Here is a 22,039-nt window from a genome sequence, read left to right on the forward strand (position 1 = left end):
ACAAATACCGGAAATCAGTTTTTGGTAGACGATCACTTTTTGGCACAACATTTTGAACACTTGCCAGTACTTCTTCATTCCACCATTCAAACGCAGCGCTTGTTTGTTTTGTTGCATACAAATAGTACCTTATTGTCTTTTAGAAAGTGTATGAAAGTACTCACATGTTCCTAGAACATAATACATAATCGTTTTAGGGTTAATCTATATAGAATTACTTCTAGTAACAAACAAACAAAAAAATACTGGCCCATCACGCACAGTGTTTTTCTTTTCCCAGAGTCGACGCCTTCCATGTCTGTGATTGGCTGGTTGCCCCACCTGAGGCCTGACGGGCTACTTCCGGGATTCCTACGTCGGCCTAGCAGGCGAGCTAAGTAGGTTGCTAGCGGCTAACTCAAGGAGGACCGAATCGACCCACACCCTACAAGCAACCTCGTGTGTTCATGATTAGGTGTGTGTTTTACCTCTTCTTTTTAGCCATTTTTCAGGTGAAATTCGCCACAGTTGTTTCGTCAGTTGTTAATGAAAATCTATTTGCTACTGTACAGCTCTCATGCTAGCCAGATAACTAATGTTAAGCTAACTCTTATAGCTGTGGTAAAGGATCGTACAGTGTCGCAAAAAAACTTTAGGCTAGGTAAAAAGCTCACTGTATGATTACCTACTCAGTATCTTGTGATTTCCAAGTATGGGTCGTGTTTTAATCGGTTTTTGTAGGTCGCATGGGCTACTACTTCTCTGCGGCTTTTGGATTTAAAACAGTGGTGTGTGTATTTTTATGAGGTTCACGGTGTTGGCAGCTGATTATGATAACGTTAGCTGGTCTTGACTGAATCCTAGCATTGCCCTGGCCTGCTGTTTAACGGTTGGTATGTGTAACGTTTCATTTTGAGATGAAGTCAAAGTCTGTCTATGGGTGTAGATTTAAAGCAGACGGCAAAAATCAAGCGCGAGTATGTCACTGTTACAAGGAAAATGTATTAAATTTGCTTGACCGGTTGTAGCATGCGATGTGTAGATTGTTGCGGTGACATGATAAGCAATGCTCGACACGGAGATTTTAGGATTAACATGTATTACAGTGGTGGTGGTGGTGGTGGTGGGGGGGGGGGGGGGGGGTAGTTTTGGGGCAAGTGCGATTATTACCTACTGACACCTCTCTCTGCCGTTTGTTAGTACGGATGGTTGTTGACGAGAGAGGTGTTTCCAAACGATCAGATTACACTGTTGCTTCGGATCCGTTTTCAGTGTACTCACAGACTAGTTTTTCTACAAGAGTTAAGGAGTATGAGCGTGATTGTGTGTGTGAAAGGCGTGCACCTTTTCCACAGATCGTTGTGTCTGTGTGTTGTTTTCAGTTTCCCTTCGTGGAAGGTATTTCCATCTGACAACCTGAGGTCACTGAGGTGGTGACGGGGTTATGGTGAAATACCCACACTGCTTAAGGCAAGCTTGTAGAGAAAGGAGGAACTTGGTCAGTGAGTCTGGTTTGTTGTGAAATCAAACTAAGACCTTTGGCCTGTGATTTAACAAGGAAATACATTGAAGGCTACCTGCAAAACATTGTAGTATACATGTTTTCAAACATATTTGGTAATTCTATATTCCACGCTTATGGTATGAGATGTATTATGCATTGGCAGTCAGAGATGCAAAGATTTAATTTGCCACCACATAGGACAAAGATAATAAATGTAATGCAAATATAGTGGTTATCAAAAACCCATTACTCTAATCCCGGGTTTCCAAAATGGTATTCCTAAAGGCAGGTAGGACTTCACTTCAGCATTGCAAGGGGGCTAATTCAGAATTAGGAATCAACCTAATCTCATCCTTATCTTTGGACTGTGTGAGGAAGGCAGAGTATCTGGAAAGAGCCCACACAGACACGGGGAGAACATTCAAACTCCACACAGAAAGGTCTCAAACTGGATTTGAACCCAGGACCTTCTTGTCATGAGGCGGAAGTCATCACAAATATTGTTCTAGCGACACAAAAAAATAATAAGATTTTAATTTGCCATATTTCTACAGGTCAGAGGGTCTGATTGATAGCAGGAGGGGCAAAAAGATTACTTTCTGTGTGATTCAAACTGCTAAATTGTAGTTGGCATGCTGTGTTCCAATGAAGCAAAATTGCAGATAGAAGTGCCTTGCTATATAGACTTTGTGGGACTATTAATGTAGGTGTACTGTGGGAACAAACTGGTTGGACACTACTGATCTGAACCAAGGGCTCATTAAAGCTTCAATTATTTGAAACAAATTCGTTCTGGTCCTGTCTTTGTTCTGCTCATTGAGTTTTTGTGTGATTTATTTTTCTTACAGGGTTGTCCAGCAACTTGCACAAAGAACCCAAGTGTGAAAGAAGAAAAGGAGCCAAAGATCTTTTTGTTTTTTTTGGGGAGGTTTTGGTTTGTTTATTTGAGGGGGAAAAGGTGTGAATTCCATCTAACCATGTGACATCCAAACTCTACGTGGCTTTCTTTAGGAGACGCAGTATGGGAAAAGAGCTCAACCTGCAGAGAATTTGGAGGTGGAAGACCCAATCCCAGCAAAAAGTGGTGACACCTCGGTGACATACACGGGACTTCCATGTGGAATGAGTTGGTTTTGTGCCCTTAATGACACAGACTGACAACAGGAGTCTCAGAAGATCCAGGGGACTCCACTTGGTTTTTTGAGTTATTTTCCTAGTAAATAAAAGGCTAGACATTTTTTTTTAATTTTTTTTTTAAATGATTTTTATTTTCTTTTTAATAGCAGCTTTTTTTTGAAAACAAATCCCAGCTGGACTTTAGTTTGATGTTAAACGGCTTCCCACAACTGGTTTAAAACTGAATTTGTTTGTTTAGTTGTTTTCCCCTGTGGACTAAGTTTGAAATGCTGGAACTCTCCCTCCTGCCACTATCCTCAGTTTCTTCCACCCACCCAGTGCCTAAATAAGCCTTCTCGGGAGGATCACAGAAGTCATCAGCAGCTGCTGCGCTCAATCCTCTGCCTGTTCTCCTCCATGTGCTTCTGCTCTCGGCCTGTTGACTGTACACCCACTACCTCTTTAATTTTTCTGGTCTTTTCATTTTCACTGAGCGGGATAATCAGAACTGAAGCCCAGTGATGGAGCATTAATGTAAACCCTGAGCTGTTCCAGTGTTTTGTGCGTGAGTGCTGGTCCTTTCGCGTATATGCACAGCAGTGTTACGTTTGCACTGGTGCCAGGGAGTAACAGTAGAAGATTAGATTTATTTATATTGTTGCACCAAATACAGTTCCATTAAAGCCATACAAAAATATTTATGAATTACCTATACATATTTTTGTATCACACTGCTCTTGTATAGTTTTGCTTTTATAAGCTTCTATTAAGATTATGCACACAAATATTTACAACAAGCTGTACACAGCAGTTTGTATATTGCTATGTAAAAATAAATAAATCTGTTTTTAGTGATTATATTAGTACTGGGAGACATTTAGTTTCTGGACACAGAAAACCCCTAATGTTTCCCTTTATTTGCTGCTTTGCATAGTGTTGGTTTTCTTTTCCAGTCAGTAGCTATGGCCCCTCCTCCCAGACGAACGCCACATATGCCATTTTGACCTGGAAAGCACCCCTTTACAGCAGGTAGACAGTAGATAGCTACCTCTCTCTGTCTTCCTCCACCCTCTCTCTATCTCTGATGCCTGGCTTCAGCAGTGGGGGGGTTGGGGGAGGAGTAGGTGGCGTTGCTTCTGCTCCTCCCCGTCCATTTCGACCCAGCCGGTACGTCCCGGTGTCTGCAGCCACCACTTTCCTTGTCGGAGCCACAACGCTCTTCTTCTGCTTCACGTGAGTGTTTCTTGGTTTTGTTTCATATCAAACATGGGTTTTAAAGGGCCTACATGTGTGTACATACACATGTGTTTGTACATGCTGGAGCGATGTGTAAACATCCACATGCATTATGTTCAGTGTTAAAATAAGTAGGGTTTTTTTTTTTTTTTTTTGCTGTTCTTTTAATGTTTTTTCAAAGTAAGTTGACAGCTTTTCAGGAACATTTGTTCATAGTTTATCGCAGCCACACCTGTCACCTCCCCAACACAAACACAGTCTCCTATTTCTGCCACTGAGCAACTTCTGTGGGCAGTTGTTTAGCTTGCACATAAGCTTATAAGAAGTTGATGGTGGAGTGTGAAATGTTACTTGGTTACTTTTTTTCCTTTCCACATCTTACCACTAAGTGTGGGGATTGGTGGAAGCTTGTCTAACTGTAATTTTGTTTCCATCTTCCTTAACACTCTCCAGGTGCCCATGGTTGTCAGAGCATTTCTCCTCTGTCATTCCTATATATAATGCCGTAATCTTCCTCTTCACCCTCGCCAACTTCTGCATGGCCACTTTTATGGATCCTGGAATCTTTCCCAGAGGTGAACTTCTAGAAAGTAAAATGTCACGTCCTAATGATGCATGTGCAATACTTTTAAAGTACATGCAAAATAAGACTATTTGTTCGAATACTCACTGCCTATAAAGTAATTTAGAGAGACCGTGTGAGATGGTTATTAGGTGATTATGATACAAGTTTAATCTCAGGTTGTCTGTGTCTGCAGCGGAGGAAGATGAGGACAAAGAGGATGACTTCCGCGCTCCACTCTATAAGACAGTGGAGATCAAAGGCATCCAGGTGCGCATGAAGTGGTGCTCAACATGCCGCTTCTACCGACCACCGCGCTGCTCGCACTGCTCAGTGTGCGACAACTGTGTGGAGGTACATAATTATACATTTATCCCTGCTTAATAATGTTGACTGGGTATTCTTGTGGCTCTAAATTAGAAATGAATTGGTAGTATCATACAGCAATGAGTGAACTTCATTAAAAATTGGATAATGTTTTGTAATTATGTATGCTAAAAATCTTTTAATTAAAATTTCTGTTGTTGCCTTGGTTATGCTATTTCTTTTTAACCTATAAACTAAATGGTAGGGAAACACAATCTTGGAAATCTGATGTTTCCATGAGTTTAAGCACTTAATGTAATAAAATGACCTAAATGACTGTTATATATTCATGTTAAAATGTCTTTCAGTTTTAATAGCAAGTCCTAATTTCACAGTGGGCTTCTATACACTCCTGTGTGGTTTCACTACACAGCCTAGATCTGTCCTATTCTTAGTTTTCATGTGTGAGTGTGGGAGGTGGAAATTGTGTGGACATGCAATATGATGTACTGTAGTTGTTGCTTATTCTTATCGTTTCCCTCTGAGAGATATCTTTTAATCTTTTTATTTATTCTTAGGATTTTGATCACCACTGTCCTTGGGTGAACAACTGCATTGGTCGGAGGAATTATCGTTATTTCTTCCTATTCTTACTTTCTCTCACAACCCACATCATGAACGTATTTGGCTTTGGCTTGGTTTATGTCCTGCACCACCAACAGGAGTTGGACACGCCAGGTGCTGCTGTTACGTATCCTTTACTTGGCATAAGTCTGTCATAGAAATGCACAACACATTATGGAACTCTCAAACACAAAACACATCATTGGAATAGATTTTCCTGTGTCTTATGACAGGGGTTTTTCTTTTTGTGATTTCCTTGACAACCCCCACCAGTATGGGTGTGATGTGTGTGGCTGGCCTGTTTTTTGTCCCAGTCGCTGGTCTGACTGGGTTTCACATAGTGCTGGTGGCTCGCGGTCGAACCACAAATGAACAGGTACATACCAGAGGTGGTTGTGCAAATCACGGTCTGCATCACTGAGATAAGTCAGGCATGCTTTACACTGGTTAATGTGTTTTTGTTAGGTATGCAACTGTTTTATCTCGCTTCCTGTCCGTAGGTGACAGGGAAGTTTCGGGGAGGCGTTAACCCTTTCACCAACGGCTGCTTGAGGAATATTACCCATGTACTCTGCAGCTCCCAAGCCCCCAGGTCAGCAATCTTTCTTCTCTGCACTCATCTATTTACTCCCCCCCGTTTAACACTCAGCTCTGCAGTTATTCCTTTTCCACTACCTCTTTCTTTCCATTGCTCTCTTTCCCCTTCCACTTTTCCACCCTACTCTTTTATAGTTCATTCTGGTCTGTTGAGGTAATTAAATATCTAATGCAGACCTTTGGAGTGAGTGGGTGAGGTGTTGGTCAACAGAGCTGGGTTGTATCTTTTTGAATACGTGTGTGTGTGTTATAGATACATAGGTCGTTGGCGGGGCCGGCAGATGGTGGAAGTTCAGCCACCTTTTCTTAGACCTGCTCTCACTGAAGCTCAACTAGAAGCCAAGGTCTTGGACAACGGCATCCAGAATGACCGACATAGCACTAGGGTGAGTTATAATGAATTGAACAAACACATGCAGTCTGTACAGAGAAGTCTGGATATAAATGGCCTGTATTTGTATAGCGCTTTATAACAGCTCCACAGATATGCTATATGTCTATATTATTACTGTGGTATGAGTTTTAGAGAAGAGAAATCTGGTGCACAAAATATTTCATCAATTTTAATTTCATGTTTAAATATTAAAAGGTCAGAAGCAACACAAACTCTGGTTGTTAGCAGTCAGCTAATGTAGTTTATATTGGTGCTGCAGCTGCTGGAAAGTAGCAGCAGGTGTAGTTTTTCAGACCATACTATTAGTAGAGATTAAATAACTTAATAGTAGTCTTCTTCTTCTTTGTGTTGTTTTGTCAGTATTTTCCAACAAGAGTGGTTCAAGAGTTGTTGATCACCACTAGCTGAAATGCATGTGAATGGTTTAGGGCTGCATTTCAGCTAGTGGTATTGGAGATTTTGTTATAATTAATGGAATTATGATTGCAGAAAAGAATTGCACGATATTGAGCCACATTGAGCTACTTGTGGAAAGCATCTTAATGGTAGTGGCTTTGTCTGTGATAGTACTCCCAAAAACACTGCAAATACAGTAAAAAATATCTGGATTTAAAAGGAAACAAAAAAAACAAAAAAACAGCAGTGTGATACTAGAGCTGGGCGATATGAGATTTTTTCATATCACGATATGTTTTTTTCATTTCAGGCGATAACGATATCTATCACGATATAAGCCAAATAACTATATTTGTAAGATTTAAATGTGCCGTTGCTCACAAGTAAAATGTGAAATAATCAGCAGCTTGTTTTTATTTAAATATTTATTTCCCATAATAAGTTCAACAGGGTAGATGTACTTAAGGAACATGAGACTTTTTCAGATAAATAAAGGCAAATATTGCAAACTACACAAAAGGCAGCTGCTAAAGCGTTTAAGTTTCAAAATAGAACAAACGAAACAGACTAAATTGTCAGTTCCACTTAGAAACAAAATATTAATTCTAAAAATAAATCTTAGTTTGTTTTACAGAAGAACAGACAAAATTGACTAACTTTTGTCAATATCAAATAAACTGAGAACTAAAAGGAAATTCTCAATCTCTCCTTGTTGTATAGCTGAGCTTTTCAAACAGTTTTAACAGTTACTTTAGTCTGACAAAAGCCGAATGACGAATTAGCGCTTCCAGTCAGAGACTGAGGCTACGTCCACACGTACACGGGTATTTTTGAAAACGGAGATTTTCCGTTTTCGTTTTAAAAAATAATCCGTCCACACATAAAGGCAGAAATGAAGGAAAACGCTGCTATGAACATGCCAAAGCAGCAGGTGGCACTAGATTCCTAACCGTGCAGAAATGTTGGCCAATCAGAAGTCTAGAAGCCTCGGTGGGAAAAAGTAAACAAAGCTGGGGCATAGAAGCAGAACCGAGTCGTATGTGTGGACGGACAGTAACTGTGTGTATATGTAAGCATTTAAACACTGCAGAGAGTAGAATTAACAGTATTGTAGAAATTCATTTCACCGAAACAATAACGTGGTGCACAGTGTGACGCATGCACCAGTTTATTGTATTTCCAGACTTGCTTTCGGTACAATTTACAGTGCACGCTACTCTGTTTTTTGTCAGACTTGAAATAGCCGAAATACCTTCACACTACGGAACTTCTATGGCTCTTCCGTTCGACAATCTCTCCGGCTTTGGAACCATCATCTGTTTTCTCTTTGGTCACGCTCGGTTGATTTTTCTAGTCGGCACACTCATTTCCTCCATTACGCGCTGGCTGCTTCCCAAACAAACACACGTGCGGCTTGGCACTTGTGCTGTACGTAACAAGTCACGCGACGTGACGCTGCGGCTGTGATTGGTTCGGCTCTGCGCTACTTAATTTGGATTGGCTGACCTGTTTTGTTTTTTTTTTGTTTTTTTTTAAGAGGACAAGAGCGGCGAAGTCTATCGCGATAGTTTAATTTCTCTATCGAGTAAAAGTTATATCGCGATACATATCGTTATCGTTCTATCGCCCAGCTCTATGTGATACTATGAGTCATGGATTGGTCTCCCCAAAGCCTGGAACACTCTACATGTGTTCGGGATGAGTGGGATCATCTTGACAGAGAACAGATCAAAATGCAGCTAACATGCAAAGAAGAGTCCTTCTAGAAGCCTGGAGAAGTGCTCCTGAAGACTACTTGAAGAACATAGTAGAAAGCTGCCTGTGTTGAAGAATAAAGGTCATTGTATCAAATATTAACTTGTTAGTATTACCATGTATCACCATCTATGTTGTGAAACTGCGTGTTTTGAGAGAGGTGTGTGTCTGTCGTGACTCAATAGCATGGAGGGCAAAACTCAGAACATTCAAGAGTTTGTGTGATGGAAGATGCTTTTTTTTTTTAAAATTAATTAATTATTTTACATTTTCCCCTCAGTCATTGGGTGTCAAACTTTCTTTTCTTTTTTTAATGTTTGGTTATGAGAAAAGATAATTCACTCCCACAGGATCCTGAAATTGTCTGCAACATTAATCAGATATCAAAACCTGGAAAATGTTACAGATGTAGCCCTCTGTTCCAGGCAGTCTGATTTCACTGAATGGCTTTTTGTTTTCGGTCCTCATCCTTTCCAGTCCAAGAGTAGTCTAGATCAGATGGAGAGCCAGTCAGCGGATGCAGAGGCTCCACCTCCTCCAAAGCCAGAGCTTCGTTACCCTGGCCTTCCCCGTGCTGACACAGAGGGTGAGATGCACATACAAATGCATAATTGAACCTAGGATTCCACTTTGTATGACAGAATATGCAGAGAGAGTTCTTAGCTTTTGTGTAAATAGATGAATATTTGTTTTCTAATCATAAACAGACCTTGTTCAAATGTCACTTTTGGTTTCTTGTCACTCAGAGAGCAGCTTGCTGACTGAAGCACCACCTACGCCATCAATGTATAAGTACCGGCCAACCTTCAACAGCCCAGGGAGAAACCACACTGCACTCACACATCCCAACAAGGTAGATCTTAGTTTACAGACACCTTAAAGTGCTCTGTGTAAACCATGTACGAAAAGGAAAAAATAGCTGAAGTTAATTACATTTAAAACGCAGACATAATCAAATCAAAATACCATCTGCACACAGCCTTGTTGATTTATACATAGCTTAATGAGGAAAAACTCACAGATGTGCTCAAGCTTAATGCGTGAAACAGGGGAAGCGTTGGTGGCTTATATGCCCTGCCCCTCTAAATCCTTAATGGTTAATACATGCCCCTTTTTTTTTTTTTTTTTTTTTTTTTTACTTTAAATTGTTCATTCAGTGGCCATCGGTTGATCAGTAAGTCTCAGTACGTGTGTATACCTGTATCCCTTTGGCTGTCTCTGTGTGTTTGAATGGATCTGTCCTTTTCCCCTGAGACTGCATTGACTGCAATGTATAGTTCATGTTCCATATGTTTTTGTATTTCCATTCATTTGTTGACACACACAGTCTTTGACATGCAGTGTTAGTGCTTGTTGAAACCAGTCAATATTCCCAATCCAGTAGTGTGATGATTGAGTAGCACACCGGTCAAGCATCCAGTTCTCCCCACCACTCTTTTATTTATTTTTTTCCCTGTTTAAAAATCTCTACAAAATTGCTTTCTGTTCTCTGCTTTCTATTCCCACGACAAGGTGGTAATTTTCATCTTTCTCCCTCCCCTCTTTACTCCTGCTTTCATCTTCATCACACTTTTCCTTACCCTCTCCCCTTTGGTCTGTTTCTCCTCCTCTCTCCTCTTCAGATGATCCGTGGAGAGAGTCTTGACTCTCCATCTCCTTCCATCCTGCAGTCCAGCCGCCAACCTAGCTACCGCTCTGAGCCGAGCAGCTTGGATGGAACCACAGTGGTGGGGGGAGGTGTAGGGGTGCGCAGAGGGGGAGGGGAAAGGGGCGAGGGCCCCGGAGGCCCTGGCGGGACTGCTGGTGGGGTGTTAGGGGGCATGTCAGGTTACTCCCTGACTGGGCGCTCCTACACCTCCTACCCATCCTCTCTGGTTCTGTCCACTGGTGGCTCACACTCCTCCAGCCTGCGCTCAGCACACACTGCACATAACCCGCTGGCCACGCTCCATTCAGAGGGCACCACAGACACCAGCTACAAAAGCCTGGCCAATCAGACACCTCGGAATGGCAGCCTGTCCTATGATAGCCTGCTGACACCATCCGAGAGCCCAGAGTTCGAGTCAGCCGCCCACGAGCTGTCACCACAGAAGCCTCATGCTCCATTTCTCTCTTCAGCTGTAAGGGGCCAGACTGAGGTGGTGTCACCCAGTACTCCGCTGCAGGGCTACACGTCGCCCTTTCTCTCAGCTCAGATTGCCCAGCAGAGGGAGGGGCAGCTGCTCCAGGGCTCTGCCACTTTCTCCTCCCCCCACAAGGCCTACCTGCGTGCTGTCAGCCCTCCCCTTCCCTCCTCCGCTGGGCCACTTGAGACCCACCACCTGCTTCAGCATAACCAGGACTTCTCTTCCCGTCCCCCTCGTAACCCTTCCTCCTCATCCTCTTCTCCTGGGGCTCGATTGCTCGAGCCCCCTGTCTCCCCGCCTCCTCGTGGCCTCTCCCTAGGCAAGTCCCTGCCTTACAATATGGAGGCAGGGCCTCAGCACAAGCCTCGACTTGCAGGAGGAGGCGCTGTGCTGGGAGGGGGAGGAGGGCAACAGGCTACACAGTGAGTAGTGATCCGTCGCCAGATCCGTCAGCCTGCTACTCTTCTTCCTCCTTTTCCTACTACTCTTCCTTCCTGGTTTGTGTCAGCCCTCCTCTTCTTCCATGATCTGTGTGAGTCTTCCTTTTCCTCCTTCATGTTTTACTTACAGTCTTTACCTGTTTAGTGCTTGAATAGTAAACTGTGTCTGTGTAAGTCTTTTTGGTTTAGTTGTTGGAATGTGACATGTCTGCCCATGCTGCTGTGTTTTGCCTTGTAGCCTTTTGTGTCTTTCCCCTGTCCTCACTCAGTGTAGTTACCGAATGCCTTACAAGATCTCGTGTAAAGAAACTTCTGCGGTTAGTGCTTTATTTTCGAAAAAGAACCACTCACCTGCATCTCCCTCTCTTCTCTCTCCTCTACCCTGATGTGGCTCCTCCCCTCCCGATGGCTGTCCAATCAGATCCACCTCTCGCCCAGTCTTGGCTAATCACACCACATCCAAACCAGGGGGAGGGGTGAAGAAGGTAACCGGTGTCGGAGGGACCACATATGAGATATCAGTTTAAGTGACAAACATCCCACATGATCTGCCACAAGGATGGGAGAAAGTCACTGGACAACTTCCACTTGTCTTTTACCCGAGCTGGATATTATTCATGACTACAGGCTCCTGCTGCACTGGACTAAGGGAGCAGGCCTGTTTGGTACTCACTTTATTATCTTTGTAATGCCACTGGCCAGTCTTATCTGCCAGCCTTTCAGATTTGAACAAACAATTAGCCACTTTGTGAGCCATAGACTGATGCGACTGTATCATCACAGCTGGGTACAGATTTGTCTATAGAGCACGCATAGCTAGTCAATGATTTGCCATTTTACTTTGGTACATTAGCACAGAGTACTGACAACAGTGTCTGACACTCATAGAAAGGATGGCCTTTATCCAGTGGATGTAAAACTTTAAGAGGGAGGATTTCGGACTGTTGACCAATAATAATGTCTGAACGGACCACACAATCTGTATATTGATAAGAATCATGGAGTAAAGAGTCCAATCTATAAAGACAGTATCATTTTAGTTTTATAAGTCTTTTTTTAAATATTGTTTTATATAAATGTATACAGATTATTATTGGGTGAAATTGTCAGGTATTGGAGATGACTATTGATAACGGTGGCAGTTATACTGTATGTAATTATTCATGAAAGCGATTTAAAAATCAGTTGCCTGTTGAGAAATGATGGCTGCATCAGCTATTCAAAGTTTTTGCTGGAGTTTTCACTGTCCAAAGAAGAAGATGATGATGATCCTTTGGTGGACACCTGAAGTGGCAAAAAATTACAGGTTGTTTTTTTTTCTATTCTTTCTTAAAAGCCACAAAGAAATGTTAATTCTCACAATCGCAGCACAAGCATCTTTGTGGAATGTACGCTTGTAATGTTTATGCTAGAGACATTATGCAAAATCTGTTTGTAGCTTTAAGATCATCGTATGTCTTTTTGGTGTTTTTATTCTCTTTTCTTTCTGAGAGGTTTTTGTCTGTCAGTCAGTCAAGATGCTAGCAACCTTATACCTTTAACAGATGGCCAGCCAAATAGGAGCAGCGGGGAAGGGCTTATTTATTTCACCAGTGGAAAGAAACTTTGTAGTTCTGTACATGATTTCAAACCAGTCCCAGATAGTTTGTTTGTTTTTTTTAAAGAGAAAATAGAAACTATGGTTATATTTCATTAAATTTTAATGCCATGCCACTGAATATGTAAGAGGGACTGGTTTGAAATTGGCCAGTGTGTTCGTTGGGGTTTGTTTATTTTCCTTGCCTTGAGACCATTCGTAGTGAAGCATGTTTTTATTTTTTCGAATTATTTTAATTTTTTTTACACTTTTCTTTAAGTATTTAGAATTTCTTGCTTCATTTGCTTTTTTTTTTCTTGTTAAAAGGAACACTTCTCACTTTGATACCCACAGCCATGTTAAGAAAGGGATTAATCAGAAGAGGAGTGTGTTTGTTTTTCACGATTGGGCATTACAGAAAGCTTATTTATTTATTTTTTTTCTGTAAAGGCCCACAGCAGTGTTTGCAGAATGTTAAAGGGAACATGGCACATCATTTTGGGGGAGAAAGTACATGCTTGAAGCACACAAATATCACTGTTCAGTACGAGTTTTATACCCTACCAGGCTGTGTCTTCAGTGTGCATGTGACTCTTTAAAAAAAACTTTATTTTTCGGTTCATTGCTGCTTCTCTGGCGTGCATTCTTGTGAGATTATTGTCAAACGCCCATCCGGTTTCTGTGCGAGTGGCATCCAGAAAAAAAAAATATCACAAATGGCACAAAGCAGCCGTCGTACAGAGAAATAAAGAGAACCTGTGTTGACTTTTTTTTTTCTTCCCGCTCTGGCCAAGGGATGGTGGCCACTGAACAACCTGAACCTATGTGAGTATAGCAAGTAACTTCTATGTGAGATAAAATATTGCTGTTGTTGGCTGTGATGAATGGAACGAGTTTCAACTATCTGTAATGAGAACATTTAAAAAAAAAAAAAATTCCAAAATGGCCTTATAAAGAATTTTTAAAAAGATGTCGTGTCAGAATAAAAAGGTCAAACTGTTGAAAGAGAATGTGTCTTGGATTTTATCATTGCACGCAGTCTTACTTTGTTTCACCTCAAGCTTTTACTTTGGCTTTTCTGACACAAAAGTAAACAAACCAGTCAATAAATACAGGCAGCAAAAGAACCAATGACACGTTGACAAAAGTGGAAAAAAAATTAGCAAAAATCTTTTTTTGTTCGTCAATAACTTAGTGTAATAAAATGCTCCAAAATCGCTGCTGCTTCAATCTGCATCACACACAGATCGTTTAAATAAGATCAGCGGTTATGGGTATTTCCCCACAATAAAGACTTACAGTGTAGAGACTATTTCTTGTGGTAGTGGAGCCTGTTTTCTTCCCTTAAACTAAAAATATTTGGCTGTTACAATAAGGAAAGTAACAGAAATGTTAAGAGCAAAGCAAAGACTTGATGCAGCCCCTCTCCTCTTCACTGGTCTTTCTTGCTCTCTTTTGGCTGCTCCATATTGTCGGTGTCAGGAGGAAGCTCCTCGCCACCCTCTTGTGGCTGAGAGCCATTCTGCTCCTCTTCCTTCGAACCATGGCTTTTGTTCAGCTTCTTGGATTTCTGGAAGAGCTCGTTGAGGTTAAACTCTCGGATGATGTTCTCCTGTGGGTGATATAAAATGTATTTATACTGTCTGCATGTGTAAGCAAGCAGCATCTACTCAGGTCTTATTTCATGTGTTTTCTTACAATCTGAATAGACGTACCTCGTTCATGGTCCAAGATACAGCTCTACCTTTGCTGTCCACCATTGGACGCCTCATAACTTCCCGTCCTCCTCGAAAAAGCAGAACTGAAGGTAGCTGCTTGGCCAGAGGAGAAGTACTAACCCTGTACCTGTTCAGAAAGACAGTTAATACCAGTCAATAGAATTCTAGAAAGAATCGAGCAATACTGGATAATTAAAGACCATTTATTAAAGGCAAAAAAGCCCCCCAAAACTGACTTCTTTGAAACCTCTTCATAGCGACCAATGTCTATCTTCCCAAAGCGGAGTCCAGCACAGTTGTAGCTGCAGAATATAAAGGACGACACATGAGACATTTGAGACAAATATACAGCTGTTTCTCTAACATGAAGTAAATTACATTATCTTGCATTTGAAGTGACTCTACAACAGGGACACCAGCAACAATCAGGCATAATGTATCTGCAAGGGTATTGTTTCAAAATGTTAACTAACATCTTGGATCTTTTTTTTTTTTTACTTAGTGTCATTTCTGTTTTCAAATAAGAAACCCTGACTGAGATTAAATATCATCTAGACTCTTCTTCTTTTCTATATCAGCACATAATTAAAAAATAATTTGGTCCTTAGCAAGTCTTAAAATTTAGGTAAATGTTACCTCATATGAACAATACCACATGACGTGTTTTACTGTGTCATTAACAAAAATGCAGAAGCAGTGTGTGATAAACTAAGCACATCCTTACAGCTTCCATAAGAAATTAAGAGGGTAAGTAGCAGTTGGGTAGCAGATCCATAAAAACAGATGTTTTGGCAGCTTTTCTGGTCCGAAGCGTTCAGGTGCGTATCAACACACACCTGTCTTTCCTGCTAAGGAAAGTCTTCACTCAGGGGCTGCTGCTTAGGACTGAACATGCAGTTTGCCCTTCGTGCCTCCCTCTTTGAACTTTTTGTTAAACCCTGTTCATAGTGTTGAACTTTGCTTGTTAACCTTGGTATATGGGTGAACTTAGTTTGATTGGAGTTTTGTGATGCGAATTTGCCTTAGTTAAACCTTAACTTTGACCCTCGTCTGTGTTATCGTATTATATGTTAACTGGTTGCACAGTGGCCTGCAGAATGCAGCCCTGTCGGTTTTCAGTTTGAATTTCTGCAATTAAACCTTTTCTTCATTTAGTTTCCTGTGTATGTATGCTTATGTATGTTATTCCTCCCTGTCCCCTAGCAGTGGGGGTCGTAACAGGCCATAACATGCATCGCCATGTCTGGAGACACCCAAACAAAGCTTATAAGCCACAAACACCTCAAAGCAACTGTCAAGCACGGTAGTGGAGTGCTGATGATTTGGGCTTGTTTTGCAGCCACAGGACTTGGATACTCCACTGAGTGGACCATGAACTCTTCCACATGTATACCCATCTCTCCAAAAAACTAAACTTGGTCAAAAAAAGGGTCATGTAGCGGGACAATGATCCCAAGCACAGCAGCAAATCTACAACAGAATGACTGCAAAGTGTTCAAAGTGTTCCGATGGCCCAGTCGAATCCAGACCTCAATGCTGTGCATAACTGCCTCACTGCAAACCTCAATGAACTGAAGCAATGCTGTGAAGAACAGTTGTCCAAGCAAAATTCCTGCACAATTTTTATTAAGTATTTAATGACATGGTGTATTATGACACGTGTCTATCTGAAACTGTATTCAAATCATTTTAAACTTGGTAGGAACCAGGTGATTTAAAAAAAATTATGTTCTGAAATATTTAACCTTAGAAAACCTGAATGCGACTGAAGTAAAGAGTGTGATTTCTTACTTGAGAGAAAGGTTTGCAAAGATGGGAGCAAACGACTGACAATCAGAGGACCAGTTGGCGTAGAATTCAACGAGCCATGTGACACGACTGTCCCGCTGCAGCTCCTCCTAATGAGTGAAGAACACAAAGTTACACTCAAACCAACCCACCCCTCTGAGCAGGGCATGATCAGTTAGAGAGTTCGCTTTTTTTTTGGTATTTTAGTTTAGGAATTTTTAAATGTCAGACATACAATTAATATAATATCATATAACTGGATTTCAGTGTTTGATGGAAACTGCTCTAATTTCAAACAAAATGATTAATAGACTCAATCACTCCATGAACTTTCAAATAAAATAACACTCCCAACTGATTTAACTGTAAGTAATTCCCACCTCTTGTTTTTATCTATCATTACAAAGACCAGTGGCACTACTATACATGCAAATGGTCAGCTGATATCAGACAGGACTCACGTCGATGGTCTTGTCACTGAAGTACTTGATGTACTCTGGGCCCATGTAGAGAGGTGGCTGACAGGTCATGACAAATGCTGCAGAAAATACACAGATAAACAGACTGATGAGCTTAAAAAGGATAAAAACAATGTACATTTTACAGTTTATCCAGTGGTAGTCTCTGTTCACCTATGATACTTTGGTAAAAAACATTTTTATTTGTGTTTTTTCTTATTTAAGTTTTCTCATTTTATGTTTCCTTTCTTAAATTCTGCCATCTTGTCCTATGTTTTTATGTAATTTGATTATTTTAGGTGTACACTTTGGTCAACAGCTGTTTTTAAATGTGCTATAAAGATAAATTTGACTTTGAATGAATTCTTCTTTTGTTGGGGGGTGGGGGGTTGTAAAGGACACCGTTTTTATAAATTACACAATGGCACCACCTGTAGGCCAGTTAATAAAAAGTTCTGATTGCAGAAAGCTCAGAGAAGTTTCTAAACAGGGCTCAGATTGCTGCTTTACCAGGAGAACACTTCACAGAGAAGATGTGAAGCTTTTTCTTAAAATAAATACATAAATCTTTGCCAGATGAAAAATTCAGGACTTCAGAGTAAAAATACTCATTGCACCTCACCTGCATTGGAAAATAATCTAAATATATACAAGAAAACTGGTGATGTCACTTTTCTGTACAGTGATAACACCGACTTCCCACTGGATGGTATTCAGATGAAGAAAAATTTGTCAAAAGTGTGAGGACTTTTATCAGTGGAATGAGCTTCAAGTACATTAGATTAATGATCATTTTTTACAGCAGTAACAGAAATGGGAACTAATTGCTGTTGCACATTATGTCTCAGAAACACTGGCTCAAGGAGAAACCCCTTGATGAGCTTTAGATATCAGTACAAGGTGAATACAGAGGGCTGATTAATTTGGCATGTCAAAACAAAACAAAAGACCACTCCTATTCTCATTAACATATCTCTTTAACTAATGAATGAGTGCAGCATCACTGCCTTAAGACTGGGGATGGTTAATGCAGTAGAGTTGTGCTTTTCTAATTAAGAACCACTGGTAGACACAGTTTACACTACACAATTTTAAAGGTGGTTGTGACAGACCACTGACCGAGGCACAGTGCAAGGTAGAGGATGCCAAACCGAATGTCCATCCTGAAGAAGAGGATACAGTTGGCCACTTTGCTGAACATTAACAAGTTCCCAATGTGCTGCTCCACTGTGACTGAGGAAACAAAGAGCAGGGAACAATGAATGAACAGCAGAGGAACACCTTCATACTGTTGACCTTGCAGTGTGTAAGTGAACCCCTCCCACTCCCTTAATGTTTACACAACAAACCCAAAGTTTACAGTGAATCACTTTACAGATGTGTGTTCTCAGTAGAGTGGGGGTTCCTCTCAAATGGCTTATCAGATCAAGGAGTGGAAACAGTTAAACATCAGACTGTGTGGTTAAAGATTAACAGCAGCATGTAATAAAGACACAAACAAAGCGACCTTCCTGACTTTATCTAAAAAGTTAAGGTCAACAAATAAATCACAACATATCCCGGTGCTTCCTATGATTCGCTGAGTGGTTTGGATCATTGGCCACATGGTTGATTGGGCCACTTTTTGTGATGTGACAGTTTATAGTGTAAACACACTTTCATCAGTAGGTTTACACATAAGACAGTGTGTGTGTGTGGGGGGGGGGTAGACTACTCACTAGCTCTCCTGTTCTTCATCATCACTATTGCACTGAGAAACATGAGGATCTCCAGCTCTCTCTGTAAAACAAAAGGAGCAAAATCATTAAAACAAACAAACAACAACTTTGTGTCAAGTTTATTTACTACTTCTATTTATTTCATATTTCAGAGGCTTAATTAGCCCCACCAAAGGTAACCGCAGCTCCCCCACCACCACTATGCTCACCCAGTCAAAGTCACAGGAGTTGCCGTCCTCGCGCTGGGTCACCAGGTGCTCGCAAAGACCTGGAGTCTTTCGCACCACCACGAAGGAGATGGTCAAGAGGAAGGACGTGATATAGTACGGCTTGAGCAGCCATTTGTAAATCTGAGGTAAGTGATACAAGAAAGCGCAGAGTCCCGTGAGTAAACCCATGCTGACGGAGAAGACGAACCACCGCGACAGAGTGTTGGAGGAGAAATGACAGCTGGAGCTGTTGAGCTACGGTGTTACAGTGCGCATGTGCCAAATGGGGGCGGCGGCGTCGTTTCTGGGTCCGGCGGCTCGCCGTAGATTTGGCGGGCGCTGCAAAACATAAACAGAGGCAGCTGAAAAATGGAGGAAAGTAAGTCAGCAACAGAAGTGCACAGTGCAGTTAAAACTGGTGCGGAAGATTCAGCTGAAAGCCAGGCTAATGAAGCGACAGGAGAAGCTTCCTCACAGATGCCGAATAAACCGACAGCGGAGGCGGAGGCTCGGTACAAGAGGATGAAGCTTTTTGACAAAGTCATGCAGAAGAGCCTGAACAGGTTTATCGAAGATGTCAGGTAACGTGTTGGGTGTTGTGTTTATTACCTTGTTTTTACGGTGAACTACACGTATGTCATGATATTACCTCTGCACGAAGGATATAAACAGGGGTGAGAGCTGGTTTGAACGTTTCTCATCAAATAGTTACAAAGGTGGTGGTCATTAAATAAACAGTAAACCAAGTGTGAAGATCTCATTATTAGAACACATACAGTCTTAATTTATCTCAAGTGAGCCAATAAAACTCCAGTATAATAACCTAGAATACCCCAAGAGTATATATAAGATATTTCCTCAATCTAGCCCTAAATTTAGGGGACTCATTGTGTCACAACACCGAGGCATTAAAAACAACATAAAACTTAATAGCTTAAAAACCCTGGAATAGCGAGATTAATTTTAAAAAGTAATACAATAAGGGACTTAAAAAGTAAAACTAACAACTAAGTGTGTTAAAAGCTTCATATTTAATGAACCTCAGCTTTAAAAAAACATTCGATGAACAGCTTACTTGCAGTTTGTGTAGTCTGTTGTCGTTTCTGGGGTAAAACAGAGGGAAGCTTGTTGGGAATTGTGCAAAATCATAGGGTTATTATTATTATTATTTTTAACAAATAAATAAAAATAAGGGATGGAGGTTGGGCTGTTTAAGAGCCCTAGCTTTTTTTTTTCATTTTACATTCTTTGTTATCTAGAAGACTACTTATGATCACTTATGATAAATATTGGACTTGAATTTGACATATTTCTTTTTAAGAAGTGTATCTTTCCCATACAGATTTTTTGTCCTTGCACATGTGAGATAGTGAGATAAATTGACAAAGGAATGATCCTGTGGTGTTTGTTAGCAAGAAATCTATAATACGATTATTCAGAACTCTGGTTTGGACAAATCTAACACTTCAGACAGGCACTCTGTTATGATTATTTTTTAAATGTATATTATTTTACTTACAGATGAAAACCAAACAATTCCACTGCCCTCCTGTCCTCCAAAAAAGAAGGCCTATCCAAACGTACTTTTAACATAGCAGTAGTGTCTTATAATGTTAATGATCTACTTATTCCTTAGCTATCATTTTCAGGAAAGGTCATAGTTTACTTTACTTTGTTCACACTGTTCTCTCACAGTTTTAACAGATTCGCCAGCATGTTTCGTCCACTGTACAGTAAGAACCCTCAGAGAATGGAGAGCATTCACAAGCAGTTCATAGAGGAGCTGCGGAGCACCATACAGGTCTGTAGCATTTTACATTAAAACCCTGTATTTAAAAACAAACAAATGGGAGGACTTCTGCCTCCTTTGCATTGTGTATTGCTTAGGCTGTATGTGTGGTACACCTTTTTTTTATACATTGTATATATGACATTTATTACATTTATGACATTTATTGTCAATTTCCTTGCTGATAGCAGTAAAATTAGTATTACAAATGCATTTTGTCATTCAACAGGACAAACCAAATAACTTTCCTGGGCAAAACCAACATTTGTATAGCTGTCCAAATACTCACTGTATGCCATATTCATTGATCTACTACTGGTCTTTATTTAAACTTGTTTACATAAAAGTTTGTGTTTTCCTTCTCATGAAGGAAGATATCAACAGACTGATTGAAGAAGGCCAGCTAGAGTTAAAACTGAATGAGCTGGACAAACTAGAGAGAGCCACCAAGGACAGTCCAGACCCTGCATGGTCAGTAAACTGCTTTGAAAACACTTGAACTTCTGAAATCTTGAGTATTTAATTATATATGCTTTGTGCATTTTCTTACCAAACTGCTGAAATTCTCTCTTTTCTTATTTTTTATCTAATTAAATAGTGAAACGTAACTAAGTGGAAATATTTTTTCATTAAATGTACTAACTGTATATTTAAGAATTTCATTTAGTCAGTGAATCAGATTGAAAAGGTAACTTTGCACCTTGTATTATAGTTATATTGCCTTCCTTTACTATACTGCATATCACCACTGTGTTATTTCAGCTTTTTAACAATCAAAGCATTTTAATCCCTCATCATCTCAAATGTTGTCTTAGGCGACCAAGCGGGGTCCCTGAGCAGGACTTTTGCAGCTTTTTGATGCCGTACTATCAAAAGCAGGAGGCCTACATGCGACGGGAGCTGAAAAAGATTCAAGCAGAGAATTCTGCTCTAGCACAGAAGGTTCAGGGTGGAAGAGAGAGCATCAGTCAGACTGAACACCGAATTTCTGCTGCTGTTGATGAGTGGAAGGTGAGAGAGAGAGAGAGAGAGAGAGAGAGAGAGAGAGAGAGATAATTGGCAGAATAGATATGACTTGTCCATAATAAGATCCATGAATGTATGGAAGTATAAACTGTGTCATTTCGATTTTTATATACAAAATATTCTTTGTACAGTACATTTATTTTGATGATCACATACAGTCTTTTTTTTAGCTGTTACATGTATATAGACCTTTTTTCTCATATTCTTACATTTGTGTGTATATACATCTTAGGTCCTTTTTTAAGATTTATTTGTTATATTATTATTAAAAGCGAGTCAATGCACTGAAAATGCATTCTAATGCGCACTAACTGATGATCTGAATAACAATAAAGTAGCTATTCTATTGTATTCTATGTTTCTATCATTCCTAATGAGGATGTTCAGTATATTTAGTCTCAGTGTAGCTTTAATGGTTTTATTTGGTAACTTGTTATAGAACTTTTCTACTTGTAACATAAATAAATTGAGTACTAATAGTTTTGTTATGTGTGTTCTTATCTCTCATTTTTAGGTATCAGTGACAGAGTTTGAAAGGCTGGCGTCATCTCTTTGCCCCGCTGATGTTTTTGATGTGTGATTTTCCAAATTACACAATATGTCCACTAACTTAATTGTACATAATGAGTTTGTTTGCTGTGCCTGTTTGTTTGAAAATAAACACGACGTTTTGGAAATTGTTAGTGATTATAGTCCTGTTTACACCGACAGTTACGGTACAG

The 22,039-nt window shown here is 40.4% G+C and overlaps 3 protein-coding genes across 4 annotated transcripts; 2 read left to right on the plus strand and 1 right to left on the minus strand.

The window, feature by feature from the left end:
• The first annotated feature begins 318 nt into the window (after positions 1–318).
• On the plus strand, positions 319–13,621 carry zdhhc5b (zDHHC palmitoyltransferase 5b). 2 transcript variants are annotated; one of them, XR_014894745.1, is made up of 12 exons: positions 319–454; positions 2,332–3,832; positions 4,289–4,410; positions 4,594–4,751; positions 5,282–5,454; positions 5,601–5,703; positions 5,828–5,919; positions 6,178–6,310; positions 8,947–9,055; positions 9,216–9,322; positions 10,092–11,127; positions 11,457–13,621. XR_014894745.1 is itself a non-coding variant. In XM_085295831.1 (12 exons), exons 2-12 carry the CDS (start codon positions 3,684–3,686, stop codon positions 11,560–11,562), a joined length of 2,178 nt encoding a protein of 725 aa, XP_085151957.1. In that variant the 5' UTR covers positions 319–454; positions 2,332–3,683; the 3' UTR covers positions 11,563–13,621. The 2 variants fall into 2 exon arrangements, 1 of the variants encoding a protein (XP_085151957.1); XM_085295831.1 differs by having other exon boundaries at positions 10,092–11,017.
• A 22-nt stretch (positions 13,622–13,643) lies between these two features.
• tmx2a (thioredoxin-related transmembrane protein 2a) lies at positions 13,644–18,787 on the minus strand. Its single transcript, XM_085295834.1, has 8 exons — positions 18,503–18,787; positions 18,294–18,354; positions 17,695–17,808; positions 16,579–16,655; positions 16,121–16,227; positions 14,566–14,631; positions 14,327–14,456; positions 13,644–14,223 (listed from the first exon to the last, which is right to left on the minus strand). The coding sequence occupies exons 1-8, from the start codon at positions 18,689–18,691 to the stop codon at positions 14,044–14,046; spliced, it is 924 nt and encodes a 307-aa protein (XP_085151960.1). The 5' UTR covers positions 18,692–18,787; the 3' UTR covers positions 13,644–14,043.
• On the plus strand, positions 18,698–21,994 carry pmf1 (polyamine modulated factor 1). The gene is made up of 5 exons (XM_085295844.1): positions 18,698–19,083; positions 20,198–20,303; positions 20,662–20,762; positions 21,107–21,302; positions 21,832–21,994. The coding sequence occupies exons 1-5, from the start codon at positions 18,872–18,874 to the stop codon at positions 21,895–21,897; spliced, it is 681 nt and encodes a 226-aa protein (XP_085151970.1). The 5' UTR covers positions 18,698–18,871; the 3' UTR covers positions 21,898–21,994.
• Positions 21,995–22,039: the final 45 nt, after the last annotated feature.

The sequence above is a fragment of the Mchenga conophoros genome, linkage group LG2 (genome assembly GCF_057382185.1).
Source record: "Mchenga conophoros isolate Kocher_MC1m ecotype Shallow Benthic linkage group LG2, M_conophoros_male_GT1.1, whole genome shotgun sequence".
Classification (NCBI taxonomy): Eukaryota; Metazoa; Chordata; class Actinopteri; order Cichliformes; family Cichlidae; genus Mchenga; species Mchenga conophoros.

Coding starts and splice junctions, on each gene's coding strand:
- tmx2a (XM_085295834.1), bottom strand. CDS start 18,691: ATGGGTTTACTCACGGGACTCTGCGCTTTCTTGTATCACTTACCTCAG. Junction 18,355..18,502: donor ACTCCTGTGACTTTGACTGG/GTGAGCATAGTG, acceptor TTTGTTTTACAG/AGAGAGCTGGAGATCCTCAT. Junction 17,809..18,293: donor GATGAAGAACAGGAGAGCTA/GTGAGTAGTCTA, acceptor TTGTTTCCTCAG/TCACAGTGGAGCAGCACATT.
- pmf1 (XM_085295844.1), top strand. CDS start 18,872: ATGGAGGAAAGTAAGTCAGCAACAGAAGTGCACAGTGCAGTTAAAACT. Junction 19,084..20,197: donor AGGTTTATCGAAGATGTCAG/GTAACGTGTTGG, acceptor GTTCTCTCACAG/TTTTAACAGATTCGCCAGCA. Junction 20,304..20,661: donor AGCTGCGGAGCACCATACAG/GTCTGTAGCATT, acceptor CTTCTCATGAAG/GAAGATATCAACAGACTGAT.
- zdhhc5b (XM_085295831.1), top strand. CDS start 3,684: ATGCCTGGCTTCAGCAGTGGGGGGGTTGGGGGAGGAGTAGGTGGCGTT. Junction 5,920..6,177: donor TGCAGCTCCCAAGCCCCCAG/GTCAGCAATCTT, acceptor TGTGTGTTATAG/ATACATAGGTCGTTGGCGGG. Junction 9,056..9,215: donor TCCCCGTGCTGACACAGAGG/GTGAGATGCACA, acceptor CTTGTCACTCAG/AGAGCAGCTTGCTGACTGAA.